Source organism: Bacillus rossius, chromosome 13, assembly GCF_032445375.1.
Source record: "Bacillus rossius redtenbacheri isolate Brsri chromosome 13, Brsri_v3, whole genome shotgun sequence".
Taxonomy (NCBI): Eukaryota; Metazoa; Arthropoda; class Insecta; order Phasmatodea; family Bacillidae; genus Bacillus; species Bacillus rossius.
The window spans coordinates 6,978,785-6,999,560 of NC_086340.1; the positions used below are offsets into that span (position 1 = coordinate 6,978,785).

General features: G+C 38.8%; 1 protein-coding gene across 2 annotated transcripts in view; it reads right to left on the reverse strand.

The window, feature by feature from the left end:
- Window positions 1-276: 276 nt before the first annotated feature.
- Window positions 277-20,776, reverse strand: part of LOC134538155 (protein tramtrack, beta isoform) — a 35,960-nt gene continuing 15,460 nt past the window's right edge. Inside the window, exons 7-8 of one of the 2 annotated variants that reach the window (XM_063379204.1) lie at window positions 2,370-2,662; window positions 277-755 (exon numbers count right to left, since the gene is read on the reverse strand). In XM_063379204.1, coding sequence (XP_063235274.1) covers window positions 438-755; window positions 2,370-2,662 — 611 coding nt within the window. In that variant the 3' untranslated portion in view covers window positions 277-437. Of the gene's footprint in view, window positions 756-2,369; window positions 2,663-5,228; window positions 11,545-20,776 lie in introns of those variants that run through there. The other variant, XM_063379205.1, reaches the window with a different exon arrangement.

Sequence of the window (20,776 nt, forward strand, 5' to 3'; positions counted from 1 at the left end):
CATTGTAGGACTACACAAATATCAACACAGACAAGCTCAAAAATCTTAACAACACGTACGTTAACATTTAACAGCCAGTGAATGTAGATGTGTCATTTAAAATCACAAGCTTTTGTTAAGGTACAAAATTTCTTTCCACGATGTGGATTGCTCCACACAGAAACAAACAACGCTTGAAGCTCAGCAATAACAACGCAAACTTAACAAAAGACAAGGGCGTCGCCAACCGATGGCCTGGGGGGGTGGGGGGGGGGGGGGGGGGGGGGTGGGGGCAAGTTGTGGGAAAATTATGTGTTTTTTTTTTTTGCATTTGGCTAGATTTTTTTGAAACTCTAGGGCTCTAGGGGGGGGGAGACAACTGCCCCCCCCCCCCCTACACCCCCCCTCACCGGTGACGCCCTTGACAAAAGAACATATAATATGAGAGTAGGACAAACTTAACAGGACAGCGGGACTAGACGGAGCCCGTCTTGGGCAGGAACAGCTTGACGCCGGAGGGGGAGGGGGAGGGGGCGGGGGGCGGGCGAGAGCGCGCCGGGCGGCACGGCCAGGCGCTCGTGGTACTCCTGGAAGCACGGCACGATGCACAGGTTCGTCTGGCACTCGGGGCAGTGGTACTTGGTCTTGCGGCGCAGGATGCGTCCGTGCCCGTCGATGGTGTTCCAGCAGAAGTTGCAGCCGAGCGCGGGGCCCGGCCTGAGCGCGGGGCAGTGCACCGAGCGGTGGGGCTCCGCGGCGGCGGCGGAGGACGCCGCCTGCGCAACGCCGCCTGCGGTCAGCTTCGCGACTCCCACACTTCCCGGCGGTTCATCTACACTAATACAACAGAGTCCCGCTAATCCGAACCCCCGCTAGTCCGAACAGGGCTAAGACGAAAAAAAGAAATATTTTTATGACAATTATGAACCTTGAAAAATCAAAGAAAAACAAGTTCTTTTTCAAGTAATGTCATACGTTTATTAATATGTACGTAAGAAAATTAATGATTTATCTATTTCTCCTTCAACTAAAAAGAAAAAAATATATGATTACGTACATAGTACTTAAATATTTACGTATTTATATTATGCTAAATACGCTAAATAATAAAGGTGTGTTTTGTGTCTGATCTTTAATATTTGACACATCAGATGTTAAATAGCACACGCCTCATAAAGACCATAAATGGCATTATATAAGAAAATTCCGCCTAATCTGAATTTTCGCTAATCCGAACAGGGTTCGGTCCCAATTAGTTCGGATTAGCGGGACTCTACTGTATTATAAAGCTGATGAGTTAGTTAGTTAGTTTGTTTGTTTGTTTGAACGCGCTAATCTCAGGAACCACTGGTCCGATTTGAAAAATTCTTTCAGTGTTGGATAGTACAATTATCGAGGAAGGCTATAGGCTATATCATATTATCAATAACATTAGACAATTCAAATGACTGGACAATGTCCATCCATGCTTATCTGAACACCTTTGAAACTGACTTTTAAAAAAAAATGTTCCTTTTGGGTTGACAGCATTAAAAAAAAAAGTAATCCCTTAACTTAATGTCAAGTAAAAGGTTATGGGCTTGAAATTGGTGCCTCCGTAAATTGGTTTAACTTTGCTTACGTGCATCAGCATAAGATTTAGTGCGATACAGAACACAGAGAAAGTTACCAGTAAAAGGCGGAGTCACAATGCCACGACGAACACGACACGACAATCCAGACAAACCGTTGCACGCTGTCCCAGCACGACAAGATTTAAAAGCAAAGGGTCACAATACTACAACAACATTAACAAGACGATTTCTGATTTTGCCGTCGGCAAATCGTTCCAAGCCGAACACTTCCATAAAATTCAGTACAGAATGTGCTGAAAACAGTGTTGGAAGAGAAAAAAAAAAAGGACACGCTACCTCTTCTCCGAACTCATCCATTCTTGAATTAAAACCTCCGCCAATCAACAACAACAACATGATGATATTCGTTTGCATAAAAATATGGAGACGAGCAACGAGTATTAACGAAATTTCATTTTTTTAAGCGTGAAGATTTACAGAGCAGATAAAATATTTTTTTTTTAAGTTTAGTTCTGCGAGGCTTTCCATTTCCATTTTTTTGGTTTGTGTCGGGCGTGACGACACGACAGAGTCAGGGACAGAATCTAGATGGACCTAGCGGACCGTCGGGGCGACTGGCTACCCGTTCTGTCGGGCGTGACGACACGACAGAGTTAGGGACAGAATCTGGACCTAGCGGACTGTCGGGGCGACTGGCTACCCGTTCTGTCGGGCGTGACGACACGACAGAGTCAGGGACAGAATCTGGACCTAGCGGACCGGGCGTGCCGGGCATCGCCGTGGCGCTGGTGACTCCGGCCTCGAGCGTGAACTGGCCTGGGGCGACGAGGCGGAGCGCCAGACCCGCTGCGGGGGGTCCTGCTCCGGGGCGACGCTGGCCGGACGCTCGAGCGGCTGCGACAGCTGGCGCTGCACGGCCGGGCCCGCCCCCTGCGCGGCCGGCAGCGACGCCTGCTTCGCCAGGTGCGATGGCGGGGGAACGGCCAGCAGGCAGGGCAGCCGCGGGGCGCAGGGCTCCCCCTCAGGCGAGGCCTGGGCGCCGTCGGGCTCCTTCTTGACGCGCGGCTGTCGGATCAGCAGCCGGCCGCGCTTGCCCGCCTTGCCGCCGGCTGTCCTCGCACACAAACAACACCCTGGGCTTTACGTCTCATCCGTGCTGAGCACCGAATACCCATGCTTAAATCTCTATCAGGCCATCCCGAGTTGGGTTCCCACGGCGACTGAAGTCACCCCACAAAACACTGGCATGATTCCTCACTGCGGGCCACGCCCTAATTACTTTCCCGACACATGATTAATTACTTTCCCGACACATGATTAATTACTTTCCCGACACAAGATTAATTACTTTCCCGACACAGGATTAATTACTTTCCCGACACAGGATTAATTACTTTCCCGACACAGGATTAATTACTTTCCCGACACAGGATTAATTACTTTCCCGACACAGGATTAATTACTTTCCCGACACAGGATTAATTACTTTTTTTCCGACACAGGATTAATTACTTTCCCGACACAGGACTAATAACTTTCCCGACACAGGATTAATTACTTTCCCGACACAGGATTAATTACTTTCCCGACACAGGATTAATTACTTTCCCGACACAGGATTAATTACTTCTTTTCCGACACAGGATTAATTACTTTCCCGACACAGGACTAATAACTTTCCCGACACAGGGTTAATTACTTCTTTCCCGACACAGGATTAATTACTTTCCCGACACAGGATTAATTACTTCTTTCCCGACACAGGATTAATTACTTTCCCGACACAGGACTAATAACTTTCCCGACACAGGATTAATTACTTTTTTCCCCGACACAGGATTAATTACTTTCCCGACACAGGATGGCCATACAAATCTGCGATAAAATTTCCCTGATATTCCATGACCAAAATTTTAAATTTCACCTCAGCAATATTTATTAAATAATTTACACATTTTACAGATTTTCTGAAAGAACTAAAGAAAACCCAGCATTCACCCACAATCTATATATATATATATATATATATATATATATATATATATATATATATATATACACACTAATCTTGAAATTTCAAACACAATGATGCATACACCATTTTTTATAGTTTATACAGCTATGCACTAAACCACTATATGAAATTAAAAATGTTATTTTAATTTGGATGATGGCAGACTGAAAAATTACAATTTCCCTTAAAATAACTGTCACTGGGATTTTTTTTTAAAAGGATTTTAAGTAAATACCCACCAATTCCAAATTCCTTGACTTTTCTCTTATTTTCCATGACTTTCCAGGATGTGGAAAGATTTCTATGCAATGTAATATAATAGACTTGTAACATTTGTCCCTGACAGTAATGAAGTGAAATGAAATGAATCGGGGCTTAGCGTCTCGGCCACACCAGGGTCAATCAAGACCATGAAGGATGAGTAGCCGACGTATCCTCGACGGAATGAATGGATGGTGAGAACTCGGAGCATTCAGAGAAAACCCACCGGCTCCCGAAAAGGAAGGAAAGTGATCTGACCATAAGCCCTTTCTATCTAACCTAGCTTGAATATCAAAATATATAAATCACAAATCTTCCTGTTTGAATATGCACTTGACATTTAATACATAATTTCTCATGGGAGGAAATTATTTCTTTGGATTACACATTCTCACTTTTCAACTTTAAATGACAAATGCTGAAAAATTACAAGTCACTGTTATGCTTTGAACATCTACGAAGCTCCTAAATGGAAGGAAGATCAAAATCTTTGACCCCGTGCTGAGACTGGGCTAGCCTACTGCTACCGCCGTTAGTTCGCAAGTCGCCGTGAGGAAAACAGGAAGCTATCAGACCTTGCCAAATGACCGTGGTCTGGAGTAAATGCTGGAAACAGGGAAACCCAAAATCAGAATGGCTGTGTAGGGATTCAAACACGGCTCCTCTGAAATGTATTCCCACCATCTTACCACTGCACCTAGCTCACAGCAAAAACAGATACAGTAATACCTTTTATTTTTTTTAAGTGGTTAACCAATATCAAAATATTGATTACTGAACATTTAGTTACGGACTGTCTAGTTTCATGAAATGTAACTGTAATTATTTAAAACAATACATCAAACAACAAGTAAAACAATGCAGAACCTGTAAAAGTGTTTTGGGGGATCAAAAGTACCAACAACCAACAAATTCTTGTGAACTTACATTGTTAGCGTTAAATCAAAGCTCAAAATTGTGCAATATTTTTACATTTAGATTATTTAATTTTGAATGCAGTGCACGTAATTGTGTTTCGTAGACACAGGTTATTTACAGACACAGCTAAATGGGCTGATACTACTGAATGCACATTTGAATCAGTACAGACTTCTGTTTTAAACTTAATAAATAAATAAATAAATAACAAATAAAAAAAGACATGTTTAACTAAGGAATTTTTAGTGGTAAAAAAACACTATTTTAAATAATAGAAACGTGATTTAACTACATGAATGTATAAAAAAATTGTAAATACAAAAAAATATTCCAGGTTGTATTAACAAGGAATTTTTACCAATTGAATTTAAGCACACACTCATCTTTAATAAACTGTTCAACAGGCAATTTATATATATATATATATATATATATATATATATATATATGATCAATTCAATCCTATCATTAATGCTGAAAAATTGACACAACAGCGTTTGGTAGATTCATATTTGCAAACGCAATGAAAAATGCTGAAACTATCGGCCTTGTCAAAAATACGACGCTATGTGCCCCCATTAGGGGTGTGCAAATACTCGAAATTGCAAATATTCGTGCGAATCAAATATTTGATTCGATTCACATTCGAAACCAAATTAGATATTTGAAAATTTCAAATATTCGAAACTTTTCGAATGTATTAAAATATTACTTTTGTTTGACAAAACGTGTGATACAATAATATGTCGAACCTCGAGAAATCATTTTCCCGAGAGACTTAATGGAAGAAAAAAAACTGTAAGCGGACCTTTACTTACATCAAATTTTATATTAGGTAAATTGGCATACTGAGAACAGTTAAAGCCAATGTAGCGTGAAAATTATCATAAATGCTTACGATTTTCATAAAAACTTTACGTGATGTGTAGCATAATTAATTTATTATATCCAGTTGTCCTTAGCACAATTTTTGGGCGAGCCATGTGCCATATAAAAGTGTAAAACTATTTAAAACAATGCCAGCTTATCAGCTTACAATAATAACCTTTAAAAACTAATGCACACATACTCTTTGCTCACCATTCTATTAATTTTACTAATACAAATCTAGAGAATTTTTTTTAACGATAGAAAAGTAAACACAGCTGCCATCATGGCTACAGCAAAAAAGAAAACGTGTCCGTTTGTGGTTATGGCCAGCAGAGCGGCCCATGGCCAGAGAATTGTGTTGCTAGAATTGCTCCAGCACAATCGCTTTTTAAACTACCAAAAATGTTACGTAAATAATTAGATAAAATTAAAAAGACACGATCAACAAAATTCATTAAAAATTATTTTGCCTTGACACGTTTGATTCCAAAAGACTCTGAGAACGGAATATTGACCATGCTTACGAGCAGTTGTAATAAACAACTCTTCAATATATTGATTGGTAATCGCTTGACTATTTATTGCGAAAAATAAAACTGATACATCGAAGATCTGTTTACTTTCATAAACTTTTTTGAGGTTTTTAATTTTCAGAAGAAGTGAAGTTCAGAACGTTGTTTTTCTGCTTCTGGGAACATTGTCACTTCCAAGAGGCAATGCTTGAATCCAGAACATGTAAAGGAATTGGTATTTTTGCACTGCAATTTACGTAATGTTGATGGCAAGGTGTAGGCTTGGCTTTTGATGAAGACATTTCTATATCACTGATTGTGTTTTATTACTAAAACATTAGAAGAGACATAAAAATTTACACGTTACTTGAGTAATAAAAATGTACATGTACGTATAAAGCTAAAGAACATTACTCTTTTAAACAACATTTTATAATATGCCAAATTTTGACTGTAATTATTCAGATTTATACTTAGAACTTAATTAGAAAATATTCACAAATTATTCGCTATTCGCAAATATTTGATTCACATTTGATTTGCATTGAAAAAGTCACATTCGCACAGCCCTAGCCCCCATGCATATTATCTTTGCCAAGGGACTTCACAGCAATGCTATGAGGAAAGAACAATGAAAATGTCATACTGTGAAGGCATGAAAACGGAATTCATACAGTGTTACAAAGTCTGTCAGTGATGAGTGTGTCTATATTTTAAATGGCAGACAACTCAAAGACGAGTCTATTACTTTATCAGTTTCAAACGCACTATTAATTTTTAAACTTATTTTAAATACAATAAAGCATTAAAATTTCCCAAACTATATTATGCAAGTCATTAAAAGAACACAACTTTTAAAGGTATAATAATAAATTAAATTTTTATTTTTTGTCATTTTAATTTACATTGGTTTTTATTGTAGAGATCATTTTTGTATAATATTATGCACTGTAGACACAAATTACGTGAAACTTTGTTAACTATGAGACTTTAACTATGCTTAACACTCATGAAACAAATCTCTCCCACATGGAAGTCTCCGGAACATAATGGTGCGTGTCAAAAGTTTTGAAGCTTTCAGTCAGCTACAAATTTCACCTCTGAAACTTTCAGATTACTGTTTGAATTGGAAACCTAAAACCTGTAAAATTCTTGACTTACATCTCACATCATTACCTTCCGGAACCTCCCCATATGCGAATCGCAGCCAATACAAACTTTTCTTTACAATATGTACAGTATACATGTTATAAAAAAACACATTTTCTCTCAACTACTTGCTATTCAAAAGTTACCACTAGTCACTGAAGCATTTAACATTTAAGCATTTCATACACAACTAACATTTTGAAACAACCAAAAGAATTTCACTAGTTGTTTACAAAGGTTACTATAATAAAAAACAGAAAACTAATGCCTGGAAGCAAGGGCATATCCAGCTCTTAAGTATAAGGGAGCGGTTTTTGGGAATTTTAAAAGAGGGAACCGGGGGTGGGGGCATTTTACGGAATCCAACCTCCTTCGTGGGGGGGAGGGTCCACTGTATCATGCAATAAAAAAACAACAAAAGGAAAAGAACATAACTTATTAAAAATAATTTTTTTCAGCAGTAGTTTGAGAGGGTTAGTTAAAATTCACTATAACTACAGCTTCTTGTTACATTTGTTGTAATTCATTCCCACTCGGAATGACTGCTTTTTGGTTCAGAAATTTGGGAGTGTTATACAACTGATGGTTTCTTGCAATCAATACTTTTTTTTATATATTTACTGAATTTATATTTATTTCCAAGACACCCCTGATTAATTATTTATATTTGAAAACTGGGTGTGGTTTCAATGACTTCCTACTTTTGCAGACAAACTACTAAACATTTTATATAAGTGCCCAGCTTCAAATTTTTTTTCCATAGTTCATACATATATATTTAATAAAAATTAATAAATAATTAATAAAAATTATAAAAAAAATAAATAAAAGAGAATAATTATTTAATAAAATAGTAAAACAGGATATGGCTAGTCAACTTTCAAATTAAGATAAAATTCTTATTATCGCAGGTTGCCTAAGCAGAAAGACACCAAATACATTATATGTAGGGACAAGGTCATATGGTGGTGTTCCGACTATCCGTGTATATAGTTTGAGCATGTTTAGTGTAGTGAACATTTTAAACTTCCCGCCCTGCAGGGCATTGTGGTTGGTCACTCTGGAGTGGCCAGGAAGTAGGTTGGTGCACCTGCGCACAGGAAGAGGACAGTCTGATAATCAACATGGCGGTGAGTCGACGTTGGTTATTATCGCGACTCGTTTCAATCAAACTATAGTTTAGTTGCTTACAAATGTTGCAACCGCTAATTATTTCAGTCCACATCTCTTCGCGCAACAGGTGGATTGCGATAAAACCGAAGTAACACAGAAAAGCACATGTCAGAACACTGCATAACACAGATATGAAAGTTAATCTACAATGCAGCACCAAAATGCAAGTCATATCATGTGAATTAAGTAGCATTTAACCAAAACTTTATTCAAATCATAAAAAAAAAAGTAATCTTTTAGCATTTGAAATTCAAGGAAAGTCTCTTCTTTTTCCAGACAAAAATTTGTATCAAAGTGCATGGATCAGAAAAATTAATTTAATTTGTTTCATTGTGAACCTCTTATTAAATCCGTTTTATAACACACATGCTCATTAATTTATTTTTATTGTTTTGAATGTATCTATTTTAGACCAATTTATTACAAATTGTTTTATCGTAAAAATGCAGCACATAAATTTTACCACTGTTTTGGTGGAGTAAGTATTACAAAAAAGCATTTATAAAAATAAAAACATTAACACCAAAATCCTCTGTTTTAAAAAACGAAATTGGACTGAACTAAAACCATAAAATTTTTGTCTCTAGTTAAAAGTCAAAGAACAACCCGTTCTTACTAACAGTAAATGCTAAATCAGCGAGACTGACCAACACAGCCTGAGCAAAAAAACCTGCTGGACACCGCTGTGGCGTTGGTTGTATGCTTATGGCACCACAGTTAACATTCACTTATTACAAACAAAGTGTAACAATACTAGTAGCAAATCTTCTTTCAGAGAAAACACAGATCAAAAGAAAGATCCATCTTTTATTTCTACTGTGTCTTACATTCAAGTTAATACAGACTGTACATTACAATACGTCTACAATTACCCGATGAATAAATTTCAAGACATTTTAAAAGTATTTTATAAAATTTTTTTAAACCTTTTATATCAGAGGTTTATATTTTATATATAATCCGCAAACTTAAAACGTAATAAAAATGGAACAACTTTTATGATTGAAAGATAAAACATTTTCAGGGATAATTTCCACACGATACAAGTAGACCGGTCTCCAACTAGTCTTGTTTAACGTGAGTAACGTAAACTGAAGTGCGGCGTCCAAACAAAACGCAAATACGTAGTTAGCAAAAGGCTGTCTTGTAAATCAAAGTTTCGTGTGACTTCCAGAACCATTACAGTTTATTGAGAGACTTTTTCGTGACGTTCACGAACGGTCTTACCAGTTGAGTTTAGTAACATTCGTGAGCTGCAGACACCATCCGTAATCACCATCAGTAAAAAAAAAATATCCAGCAAAAAATGTTCTACTTTGTTTCTACATATTTTATTATTTATTTGTAATTTGTCACATGCCCACCAACAGTAGTGGACTTTAGTGGAGGGCACTACATGTAATAACAGGAACACAGTTATCACTACCAGTGTATGGACTCCCACCTCCGTCGGTACCATAGGAGGAAAACATCTACAGATGGCCAGCAAACGAGAGCAAGAGTACCACACACTAACAGTGATGATAACAAAACAGACAAAACACTAACAAAGGTTAAAGAACCATAACACATAACACATAAAACATATAGGTAAAATCATATCATTAAGTGTTAAAGAGAACAATTGAAGGAAAAATAATATAGATATGACAGACATAAATCACAATTTATAATTAAACACTGTTGGAATTCAAATATATGAGGGTTATTTTTTTTTTAACCTTCGATCGGCTGTAATAAAAAAACGGGAATGAATTGGGAAATTATTTTAATGTCAAAAGAAACGTACATCTTTACTCTATTTTTCCACATAATCACCGTGCAGATTGAGGCATTTGTCGTACCGATGCACCAACTTTCCAATACCCTCTGCATAAAATGATGCCTCCTGCCTATTCAGCCACATTTTAACAGTGCCCTGCAGTGTGATTACAGTTTCATTTCTCCATGGCATGCCCATTAATCGATACCCTAATCGCTCGTACACGAATCGACACGTCTCGTAGTGTTTACCCCCTTCCACCAACCATGTGGAGCGGCCAACTCACACCTCAGTTGAAGCTTGGTTATGGGAATATCAACATGGCTGCAACGATAAACTGTACGACGAAATGCGAGCTGCGTGGAGTCATCCGTTTCTTACAGGCAGAAGGGCACACTGCAGCAGAAATCCATCGCCGAATGAGCACTGTTAAAACGTGGCTGAATAGGCAGGAGGCATCATTTTATGCAGAGGGTATTGGAAAGCTGTTGCATCGGTACGACAAATGCCTCAATCTGCACGGTGATTATGTGGAAAAATAGAGTAAAGATGTACGTTTTTTTTGACATTAAAATAATTTCCCAATTCATTCCCGTTTTTTTATTACAGTCGATCGGAGGTTGAAAAAAAAATAACCCTCGTGGATTATTGTAGTTTGTTATAAGCCTATAAATAATATCATTATTGGTACGAAGAGTACACAGAGTGAATTAACGCACCAGCAGTTTTAATAAAAGCAACTACAGAGAAACAAATTGTTTTGATGACGCCGGACCGAGCGTTAGTTGAGCATCGCACTGAAGTGCACGCCGTGAACGCTCATGGCCGGGGGGGACAGGCCCATGTGGTATCCGTGCCGGGGCGGGGCGGGGCTCGGGGGGTGGGGGTGGGCGTGGGCGAACTGCAGCGACCGCGAGTCCGCGAAGCCCTCGCCCGGAGGGGCGACCATCGTCCGGGGCGGTGGGGGCGGGGGAGGAGGGGGGAGAGGGGCCATCGGCGCGGGCGATGGCTCCTGCTTGGCGCGGCTCCTGATGCTGGGGCGCGTCACCGGGTAGCCGCGCCTCCTGTACTCCAGCCAGAGCGTGCGGTTGTTGACGCCGTACATGCGCGCCGCCTTGCAGAACCCGACCCCGCCGAGGCGCACCGCCTCCAGTGCACGCACAAAGTTCTCCCCGGCCTGCGGGTTGACGCTGCGCTTGCGCCGCGGCTGGCCGTCGCACGGCGCCGGGGGCCCGGGGAACTGCGGCGCGGCGCAGGGAGGAGGGGTCTCGGCGGCGCAGTGCAGACCGGCCAGGCGCGGGTAACCGTGCTCCAGGAAGGTCCAGGGGAGACCTGGCGGGGCAAACTGGCGTCACGTTATCTATCCATGCATATCCATCCATCCATCCACATCCATCCATCCACATCCCCATCCATCCACATCCATCCATCCACATCCACATCCATCCACATCCATCCATCCACATCCATCCATCCACATCCACATCCATCCACATCCATCCATCCACATCCATCCACATCCATCAGCATCACACGGCACAAGCACAGCGTAGCGACCACAGGTTGGTGAGCGGCCGACTACCAGGGTGTCTACCGGACTTGCGCTGCTCACGGTCGGAAACGTTCAATTTACCTTTGCGAGCAGCGGAAAGTATGATCAGCCACTATCTACGTACTTCACGGAGAAAATATTCTCCCTCGCCTATTTTTAAACGAACTGTGCAGTACAAACTGCCTTTTTTTTACACGACATTCGAATCAAAATATTTAAATGATCACGTAACACAGGCGATGGAGAAGTTTTAATCGCACAAAGCACATTTTTAAGACACAGAGAGACGCACGTAATATGCGACATCTCCCGCCGTCAGCGAGCTACTGCTCCGAGACCCGGCCGGTCGCTCACGCCAGCGACTCGGACCAGCCAACGCCGTGCCACTGAGACGTGCCCGTGTGCCGTGGGACTGGGAGAGGAAGGAGGCCTGGCCGTGTCTGCACGCGCGGACGAACGGGTCCCGTCGATCCCGTTATCAACGCTCCTCTAACCAAACACCAACTTGCAGCTGCTACGACAAACCTGTGCCTGCCGACGGAATCCACAAGTTCGCACACTTGGTGCACACTTGTTTCAAAACCATCGTATAAACAGCAAATACTAATAAAATATCACACTGGAAGTGTACCGATTTAAATGTGCATTCATTCCAATAGGCGAATCTGGAAAAAATATGTACCACTTATAACCTTAAATTATCTTTTGTGTTGGGGAAAAAAATAAAACACCATTCAATTCTAATAAAGGTAAGATTAGAGTAGTGAAATAAGAATAACCTTCCTTACAACAGTAGTTTCTAAATTTTAAGCACGCCAAACAACATTTTTTACATTCTAAATTATTTTACTTGCTGTTTGTTCGCTATAAATAATACAATCAATTGGTTGAATTGGATGAAACTACACAGTATGTCCACAAATACCTGTTGAAACAATTTCAGGTCCTTTAAATAATATTTTCTAGAACCATTTTTATATTACAGAGTTAATTTTTTTATACATACAAGCAAAATAAAACACAATTAAATGTAATATATAATAGATCTATTATTCGCAGAAACATACTGCACATCCAAAACGTATTCAGGGAGAATTTCCATATGACGTAAGTGGAAGTCTCCAAATATTCATGTTTAATGTGCAACTACAAAATGAGGTGAGGCATCAAAAAACAAAATGCAAGTTAGCAGGAGCCTGTTAGAAATTGAAGTTTCATAACTTTCAACACCATACTTTTTTTTTATTTTAACGCCCTTTTGTGACCTGTAGATACCTGCTACAGAATCAGAAGCTACATTAAGTAATATCCTAAACAAGTACTAATTACAATTAAGTGCCTACATAATTGTATGGGAAATTAACCATACAAACGTAGAACATTTCTTGTGCAATTTTTCTTACACAAATGTAAGAGAGATTCCATTATTGTACGGTAAATTTCCAGCACAATAGTATTATAGTTTAATAACTCGTATTATGTGTTTAGAATTGTAAATAATTCTTTTTTACAGTTAATTACTACAATGTACTTATCTGCGCTTGTTAGAAATTAACCATACGTGACATTTTATCTGGTGTCTTGGACAGAAGTCGCGTCTGGATTGAAAAAAATTATCCCCTAATTTGTCGCCATCTTCAGGGCAGCACTTGCCTACTGAAATTTTGAGCTGTTAAGATGGGTTCCTTTGATGCGACTGGCAATCGCGATCGTGATCGCGATTGCTGTCGCCAGGTGCCGGTCGCTGGGGCAGATAATTTCCCCTGAAACAACTGACTACCACCATTCGTCTGCATTTCCAGTGCGTTTCCTTTCGAAACAGCACGAACAATGACTTGATAAAAACGATGACGACGTTATGTGCTCGACAATGTTGTCCAGTTTTACGAAAGAATGAACATCGACGCTAGTGTTATGTACAGGCAACATGCTGATGAAGGTTTCTTTTCCACGCTCGTAAACAGGCATTTGATGAAAGATGACACGAAGTTTAGGAAATTATTCCATCTCTTTGCGCCACGGTTAAACTATGTTTTGAAAAAAAAACTGAATCAACTGTATTCCATACCCGATAATATCAGACGAAAAGCTGGCTCTGACACTCAGATAATATGTAATTAATGTACCAAGAGTAAAATTACAATCAATAAACTATAGTATTGTTACTGTTCGAAGTAAGGATATAAAAAATTATGAAAATATATCAAAATTAATCGAGTTAAGGTTATAATTGATATAGTTTTGTTTCGTCAATTACTCTGTTGATGCATTAAAAAATATTTTTATATATTTATTTATCAATTTGTTACATGCCTACCGACGGCATAAGGCCATGGGTGGTAGGCACTATAAACATAAAAAATTACATAGACAAAACAACCACATGAAACAAAATGAATAACATTGAGGACAATACTATAGTAACACATACACAAGACAACACAGCAGGCAACTAACAGATAAACAATAACAAGTTTCATAATTATATAACAACAATAAAGATAATCAAGAACCTGTTTATAAAAAAATTAAATATGGTAGCATCATTAACCTTGAACATATTAAATTTAAATTAAGATAAGAAAAATTGTTTTATATTTAAATTATTTTTTGATAGAGACACATAGCAACCATGTTTATTAAAATCTGATATAATTCTGTATAATATATAATTTGTTTTGCCTAAGGAGAATAATAAAGGTGTCTGTCGACTGTTATAGGTGGGTACTTTAATCCCAGTATTTTCTAGAATATAATTGCATTTTATTTTATTAGTATAACAGTTATAGATAAAAAGGGCATCTAATAGCTCACTTCTTATAGCTAAAGATCTGAGAGAGGTTAGACTATTAGAATTGTTGGTAATGTTGGTCTTTTGATTAATGATATGGTGCCATTTTGAAAATAAATAATAATGACACACACGGATACAGGTCCACTTGTTGATGAGACCGCAACCAAGCTGCTCTCGGGAGCAGTGTGATTGGTCGCTCCGCACCGTCGCTGGCCGCCGGTCGCAGATGCCTCAGAGGATGCGACACACCGGGAACTACCGCACCCGGTGGAGTTGCCTGGTCGCGGTCCCCAGTTTCAGTCTCGTCAAAGGAACCCGAGCTCTGCCCCGCCCTCCTGCGTCCCTGCCTGGGTAGGACGAGCTAGCTGCTGGCGGGGAGTCGTAACGGCCCGACAGGGGTCGGAACCCGGACACTCCGATGTTAAGCGTCTTCCCGCCCCCGCCAGGGAGCTCGTCTCGGATTAAGGGTGCACGCTCGCGACGAGCAAACAACACGAGTATTGGAGGATAAAAGAATAATGTCACGTGGCAAAATGTTCTGAAGTATTTTCAGTTGGGGTTGTAGCTTCTCAGTCCGGGCCAAGTTGTGTGCTGCGGTCACTCGACTTGGAACATTCCCCTCTGGGGGGCATCATCACAGTCTCCGCGGGCGCCCGTCCCGGTCTCGACTGAAAAGGTCTGTGGCGTCGCGAGACACGGATGTGGCAAGAGTATTGAGCACGCTCTGCGGTTCAGGTGCAGGGAGCAAGATTTAGTAAATCAACTATAAGTAGAGACCGGAAAAATTCGCGATAGGCTAAAATACAAATCGTTATACCTCAGTGCTGCCTCTGCTATTGGTTCACAACTCACTTTGGGCCAATGAGAAACACCCAACCAAAGCTTTATCGAATCACAAGCTGCTACGCTGAAACGTCTCACAAGACAGCAGCCAATGAGTGGGTGACATTTGACCTAGTGTACGTAGAACTATGGAGTTCATCCTACAGGTCTTGAACTAGCGAATTTTTCCGGTCCCTGACTATAAGAAGAGAGAAAATACTTCCAAGTAAGGTCGATAATGATGGCTAAACAACGGTGCTCACAATGTAGTGAATTAAGTTTAAGCATTTCTACGCCCTCGCATGTAACAAATCACGGGCAAAGTGGTTCTATCCTCCACCACTTACAACCCCTACTAATTAAATTCTGCGTACGCTCCTGGCCCTCACAAGAGTGTTGATCTTGTTAGGTGCTAGTGGTAAAAGTATTGTGTTTGTGTTGCGAAGCGAGATTTAAGAAAACACATACTCTTTAACTTGCTTATGCTCAACACCAAGTTAATTATCTTTTAACTGCAATGAGCCGCTCACAATCAGCTTTTTTTTGGTTAGATTTAGGCTGTTGACCTTGATGCTGCCTGAATTTTTATTTCGCTCAAAGTTTATCAACACTTCCTGTTTTCATTTCAGTACAGCGATTTCTGTTTTCCAGTGGGTTATATTTCATGTCATTTCAGTACCCATTAAAAATTTATTAACATTAGACTATCTGCTGGATTAAACACTTTTCAATGTATGGATTCTTTGCATTTTAAAGCATTTTGCAGCTTAGCATAACCTTCACCCTACTCTTTATTATTTACCATATTTACCCAGATATAATGCTATGATTTTCACCAAAACTGCGGAAATTAAAAGTGAGGGTCGCAGGATAATCACAAACTTGTATCTTGCCACCGGGAACAGCTTAGTTGAGGAACTACATGCTCTGCCTGTAAACTAACACTTATGCCACTTTAGTCCGGGGCTTGCTGGACTTCTGCTCGGATGTGACATATGAGAGATGCAGGATGAAGGAGAGGGCAAATGGAGTTAGTCACTGGGTTCCTTCTGCTTCTCTTCACTGGTTTCTGGGGGAGGCACCCCTCCCCCCTACCCACCCACCCCTCCTCCCCCTCCCAGATGACCACCGTATATCACCACCTTCCTTGCTTTCTGAACAGCCGCCCCTTTTGAACTAGTCACAAAACACAATTTTTTTTTCTAACTGTGGCTTGCGATTTTAAAAAAGACCACGTAAATCACTCTATTGACAAAAGTAGCTATAAAGGGTCCAGTAATTATGGAATCAATCCAATAATTTAAATAATTTTCAAATGCTATGTACCCAAATTGTAATTTGCAATCCATAGTCTTTTTTTCGTATACTTGTAATCAAAAAGTTTGGGGTCGCATTATGTTCAGAGGCGCATTATTTTCGGGTAAATACGGTATATATAATGTTGCCTCTTTTTTCTTTATAGATCTTACCAACCACTTGAGTATTATTTGAGAATTATAAAACTATTCAAGATCAAGGTGAGCTAGTCTAACTAAACAATTGTTACATTTGTTTTAAGGTTATACGCAGCTAATATTATGTTAGTGTAATTTTCTTTTTTTTTTAATTTTTCATGGAATAACTTTTTACTTCAATGTGTAATTATTGTTAGCGTACGAACGTAGTTTGGTAGCAGTGTTAGTTGTAATCTACTTCCTTTGCCGTGACGAGTGTGAGACTGTGGCACAAGCCCACAGACAGAATCACACCAGTGTATGAGCGAGAGAGAGAGAGAGAGAGAGAGAGAGAGAGAGAGAGAGAGAGAGAGGCACAACCACAAGTGTTAGAGAGAGAAAGAAACCAAACTTGTGGGAATGACTTTTCTACGAAGAATCATAAAAAAAAAATTTTTTTCTGTTTAACATAATTTGTGCCAATAGGAAGGGATTATTCACAATAAAGCCCCAACAGATGAACAAGTACCGGCAGTTGCCAATGAAAGCAAGCTAGACGGGGAAGTTTCCAGCTAAGTATTTTTGTGAAGGGACATTTGTGTATTTGTAAATTGTGCCTTGTTAGGTCAGTTGTTTATGTACTTCTACTTTTCCTATAAATATTAATTTTTGTCTTTTTTATATATAGATTTTTTTCTGAAACAATGTTATACTTTATCTTGTATTTAACCCCTTAACATATATATTATGGCTAGATATATGTGTCTAAAAAAACCATTTTTTAAAATTGGTTTTTTTGCAGTAATCTATTGTTTTTAATATGCAAATAAACGTACCACATGTAAAACATACGTTTTTACATTTTTTACAAAATTATGTAATTTTTAATGCACACTGTTTTACTAACCCGAGTATACTCGTCATTGCTGAAATATATGTAAATACATTATAAATATTTATGGAATATAATTAAATAGATAAATATTTAGATAAAAACATTTAACACAAATTGGAAGTTATTATAACAACATTAGTAATGTTCAGCATGGTTAGAATTATTTCTCAAAAGTAGTTATCTGAAAATCACATTTGTGCAGCAATATATTTTACCTATTCAATATGCAAATGGACATACCACACAAAATACATTAAAATTTCACATTTATCACACCATCATGTCATTTTGAATGGACACTGGTTTCCTAACCCGTGTATACTCGTCAGTGCTAATATTCACTAAGATTACTAAAAATATTTATAACATTAGCCAGATATAGTATAAGCTTACATAGAAACCAGTGAAATAACTTTTGCAACATACCATATTTCTTTTACAAAATTACATCTACTTTTATAAAATTGCCTGAATAACATGAAAAACAAAATATGTACATATGATATGTAAATGTTGTCAGTCCGAATAGATCTTCGTATAAAAATTTACCTCACAAGGTTTGTACAGTATACACTAATTGCAATAGCTGAACATTCACAAATACAAAAAAAAATCATTGTAATGTCAAGGATGTCATTCTTTACAAAAAACAAAGTGTTTATGTGAGACATTCAGTTTTTTTCACAGCACAATAAATAGAAGAATTTTTATTTGAATACAGTAGCTGAATAATGTCACGAGTCTGTATTGACATTTGTGAAGTTATTCTTGAATGCATTTCACTCTGACTGTAAGCCTAACTAATTTCTGCCTAAATGTCTGCTGTTGTATGATAAACTCTGAAGCACGGCACTACACACAGTGGCACACCACAGTCTTCACACATGTACCGTGTTTCACGCCGTATTTTTTTCCCCCGTGCATCTGTCACCCTGCTGCACATTGCACACTGGCGTGTAGGATTGCTTTTTTTGTCAGTTGGCGGGATCGTAGCTGGAAAGTGACGTTCAGTCATTCTCAGTGGATTCGTTGATTTTCCAGGCCTACCTCGTCCTGGCGACATTGTTGGCTTGTGAAACTGTTCAATCAAATTTTTGATAACAGCCTCTCTGTACTCCAAATGTGACTGCTTCCCTCCCAACTTTGAATATAACAAAAATGAATTCCATATTGCTAGGTCCACTAAATGGAAAAAAATCTTCTTATAGTATTTTTTCCCCCTCTTCCTGGGTACTGCATAGTCTGTTGTGCGCTGGTCAACAATGTCCACACCTCCCATTGTACTGTTGTAATCTAACACAACTTGTGGTTTTATGTGCTGTTGTCCATAGATTGTAACACTTTTCATTTCAGAATTGTGGATTGTAGACAACATTGTGACTGGTTTTTTGTCCATCCACTTCAATGCCAATAGTTTACCTCTTTGGAAAGCAATGACACTGCCTTTCGGCAATTTTTGTTTCCGCAATTCTGGTGGCATTTCTTTTCTTGTCGTTTTCACAGTCCCATAAGAATCGGTTCGATGTGATAGCAACATATCTGATAGCTGTGGTGAGGTATAAAAATTGTCAGTAATGACACAATAACCTTTCCCAAGAAGAGGTTTCACTAATGACATAACTACTTGTGACGACATTGGCAAGCCTTTGTATTCATCATCAAAATTGGTTCCTCGTCCGGTGTAAATTACGAAGGAATATACATATCCACTTGACGATTCACATAACATGAATGACTTTATTCCGAACCGCGCCCTTTTGAGAGGTAAGTACTGTTTCCAACCTAGACGCCCTTTATATAACATAAGGCTTTCATCTACTGTGACATCTTTTTCTGGAGTGTAAAGTTCAGAAAATTTATTTTGCAAATGAATATATATATAGGCCATATTTTGTTCAGTTTAGGGTTTGGATGGGTGGCTGCATCATATGACTCATTATCCACAAAATGAAGAAACTGTTTCAGCTGAACAAATCTGCGAAATGGCATGGTTTTCCTAAAAAATGGTGTGTCAAATATTGGGTTCTTAGCCCAGTACATTTGATATGTAGGTTTTTTGACTATGCTTTGAGCCACAACTAGTGCAAGAAAAACATAGATTTCCTCTTTGTTTGTTGGTTTCCATTTTGTTTGAGGATGTGTTTGAATGTACTGTGATGCAAAACGGTTCGTTTCTGTAGCTATGAGTTCAGCCAAATCATTATCAAAAAATAAGAGAAAATAACGAAGAAAATTATCGTCAACATTTACATTTACATTGACGCCTGGTTTACCTGTAAATGGGTATCTTGGAGGAGAGATAGTTGGCAAACTACAGTTTATCTCACACCACATTCTGCCAGATATCTCTTCACTACCTGATTCTTCTGAGCTTGAAATGTCATTATAATTGTCGCTACTATCAGATCCCAATTTATCAAGATCACTCACGTCGCTTCCTTCACTGTCGGAATCACTCATTTTGAACAATTTCTATTATTCACATTACAGTAATGTTGACACCTCAGCTAAAATATATAAACATTGGCGGGAACATCATAAATTCATAATAGTACTATTAGAGACATCTAATGTACAATTTTTCAAACACAAACGGCGAACGCGTGTAAGTAGGGTACCGTGATGGATCGAATCTGCCCTGACATCTAGTGGGTAACATAAAACTACTGGAAGTCTGTTTCAAAGGCTGAAAATACCTACCACGACATCTAGCGAGAGCTCATGTAACTCATTCGAGAAAACTCGAAATAATATAATCAGACGCACGTTTTTGTTAGTCGAACGAGTAAACTCGGGTTAATAATTACGTGCCAAATGTAAAAAAACGAATATACTCGGGTTAATATGTTAAGGGGTTAAATTAATTGCTCTTTGTAACTTTAAACTTTATAAAAACTTATGTAATATTTCTAAAGTTTTTTAAATTTATTTATTTATCATACGTAAAAATATTCTACATACATTTAAGTGACTAGATGCACACACACACAAGCTTGCTTTAGTGAGTGCAAAATTTTCCTGTTTAGTTTAGTGAATAGTAATCAAAGTGTAAAAAAATTATCATCATC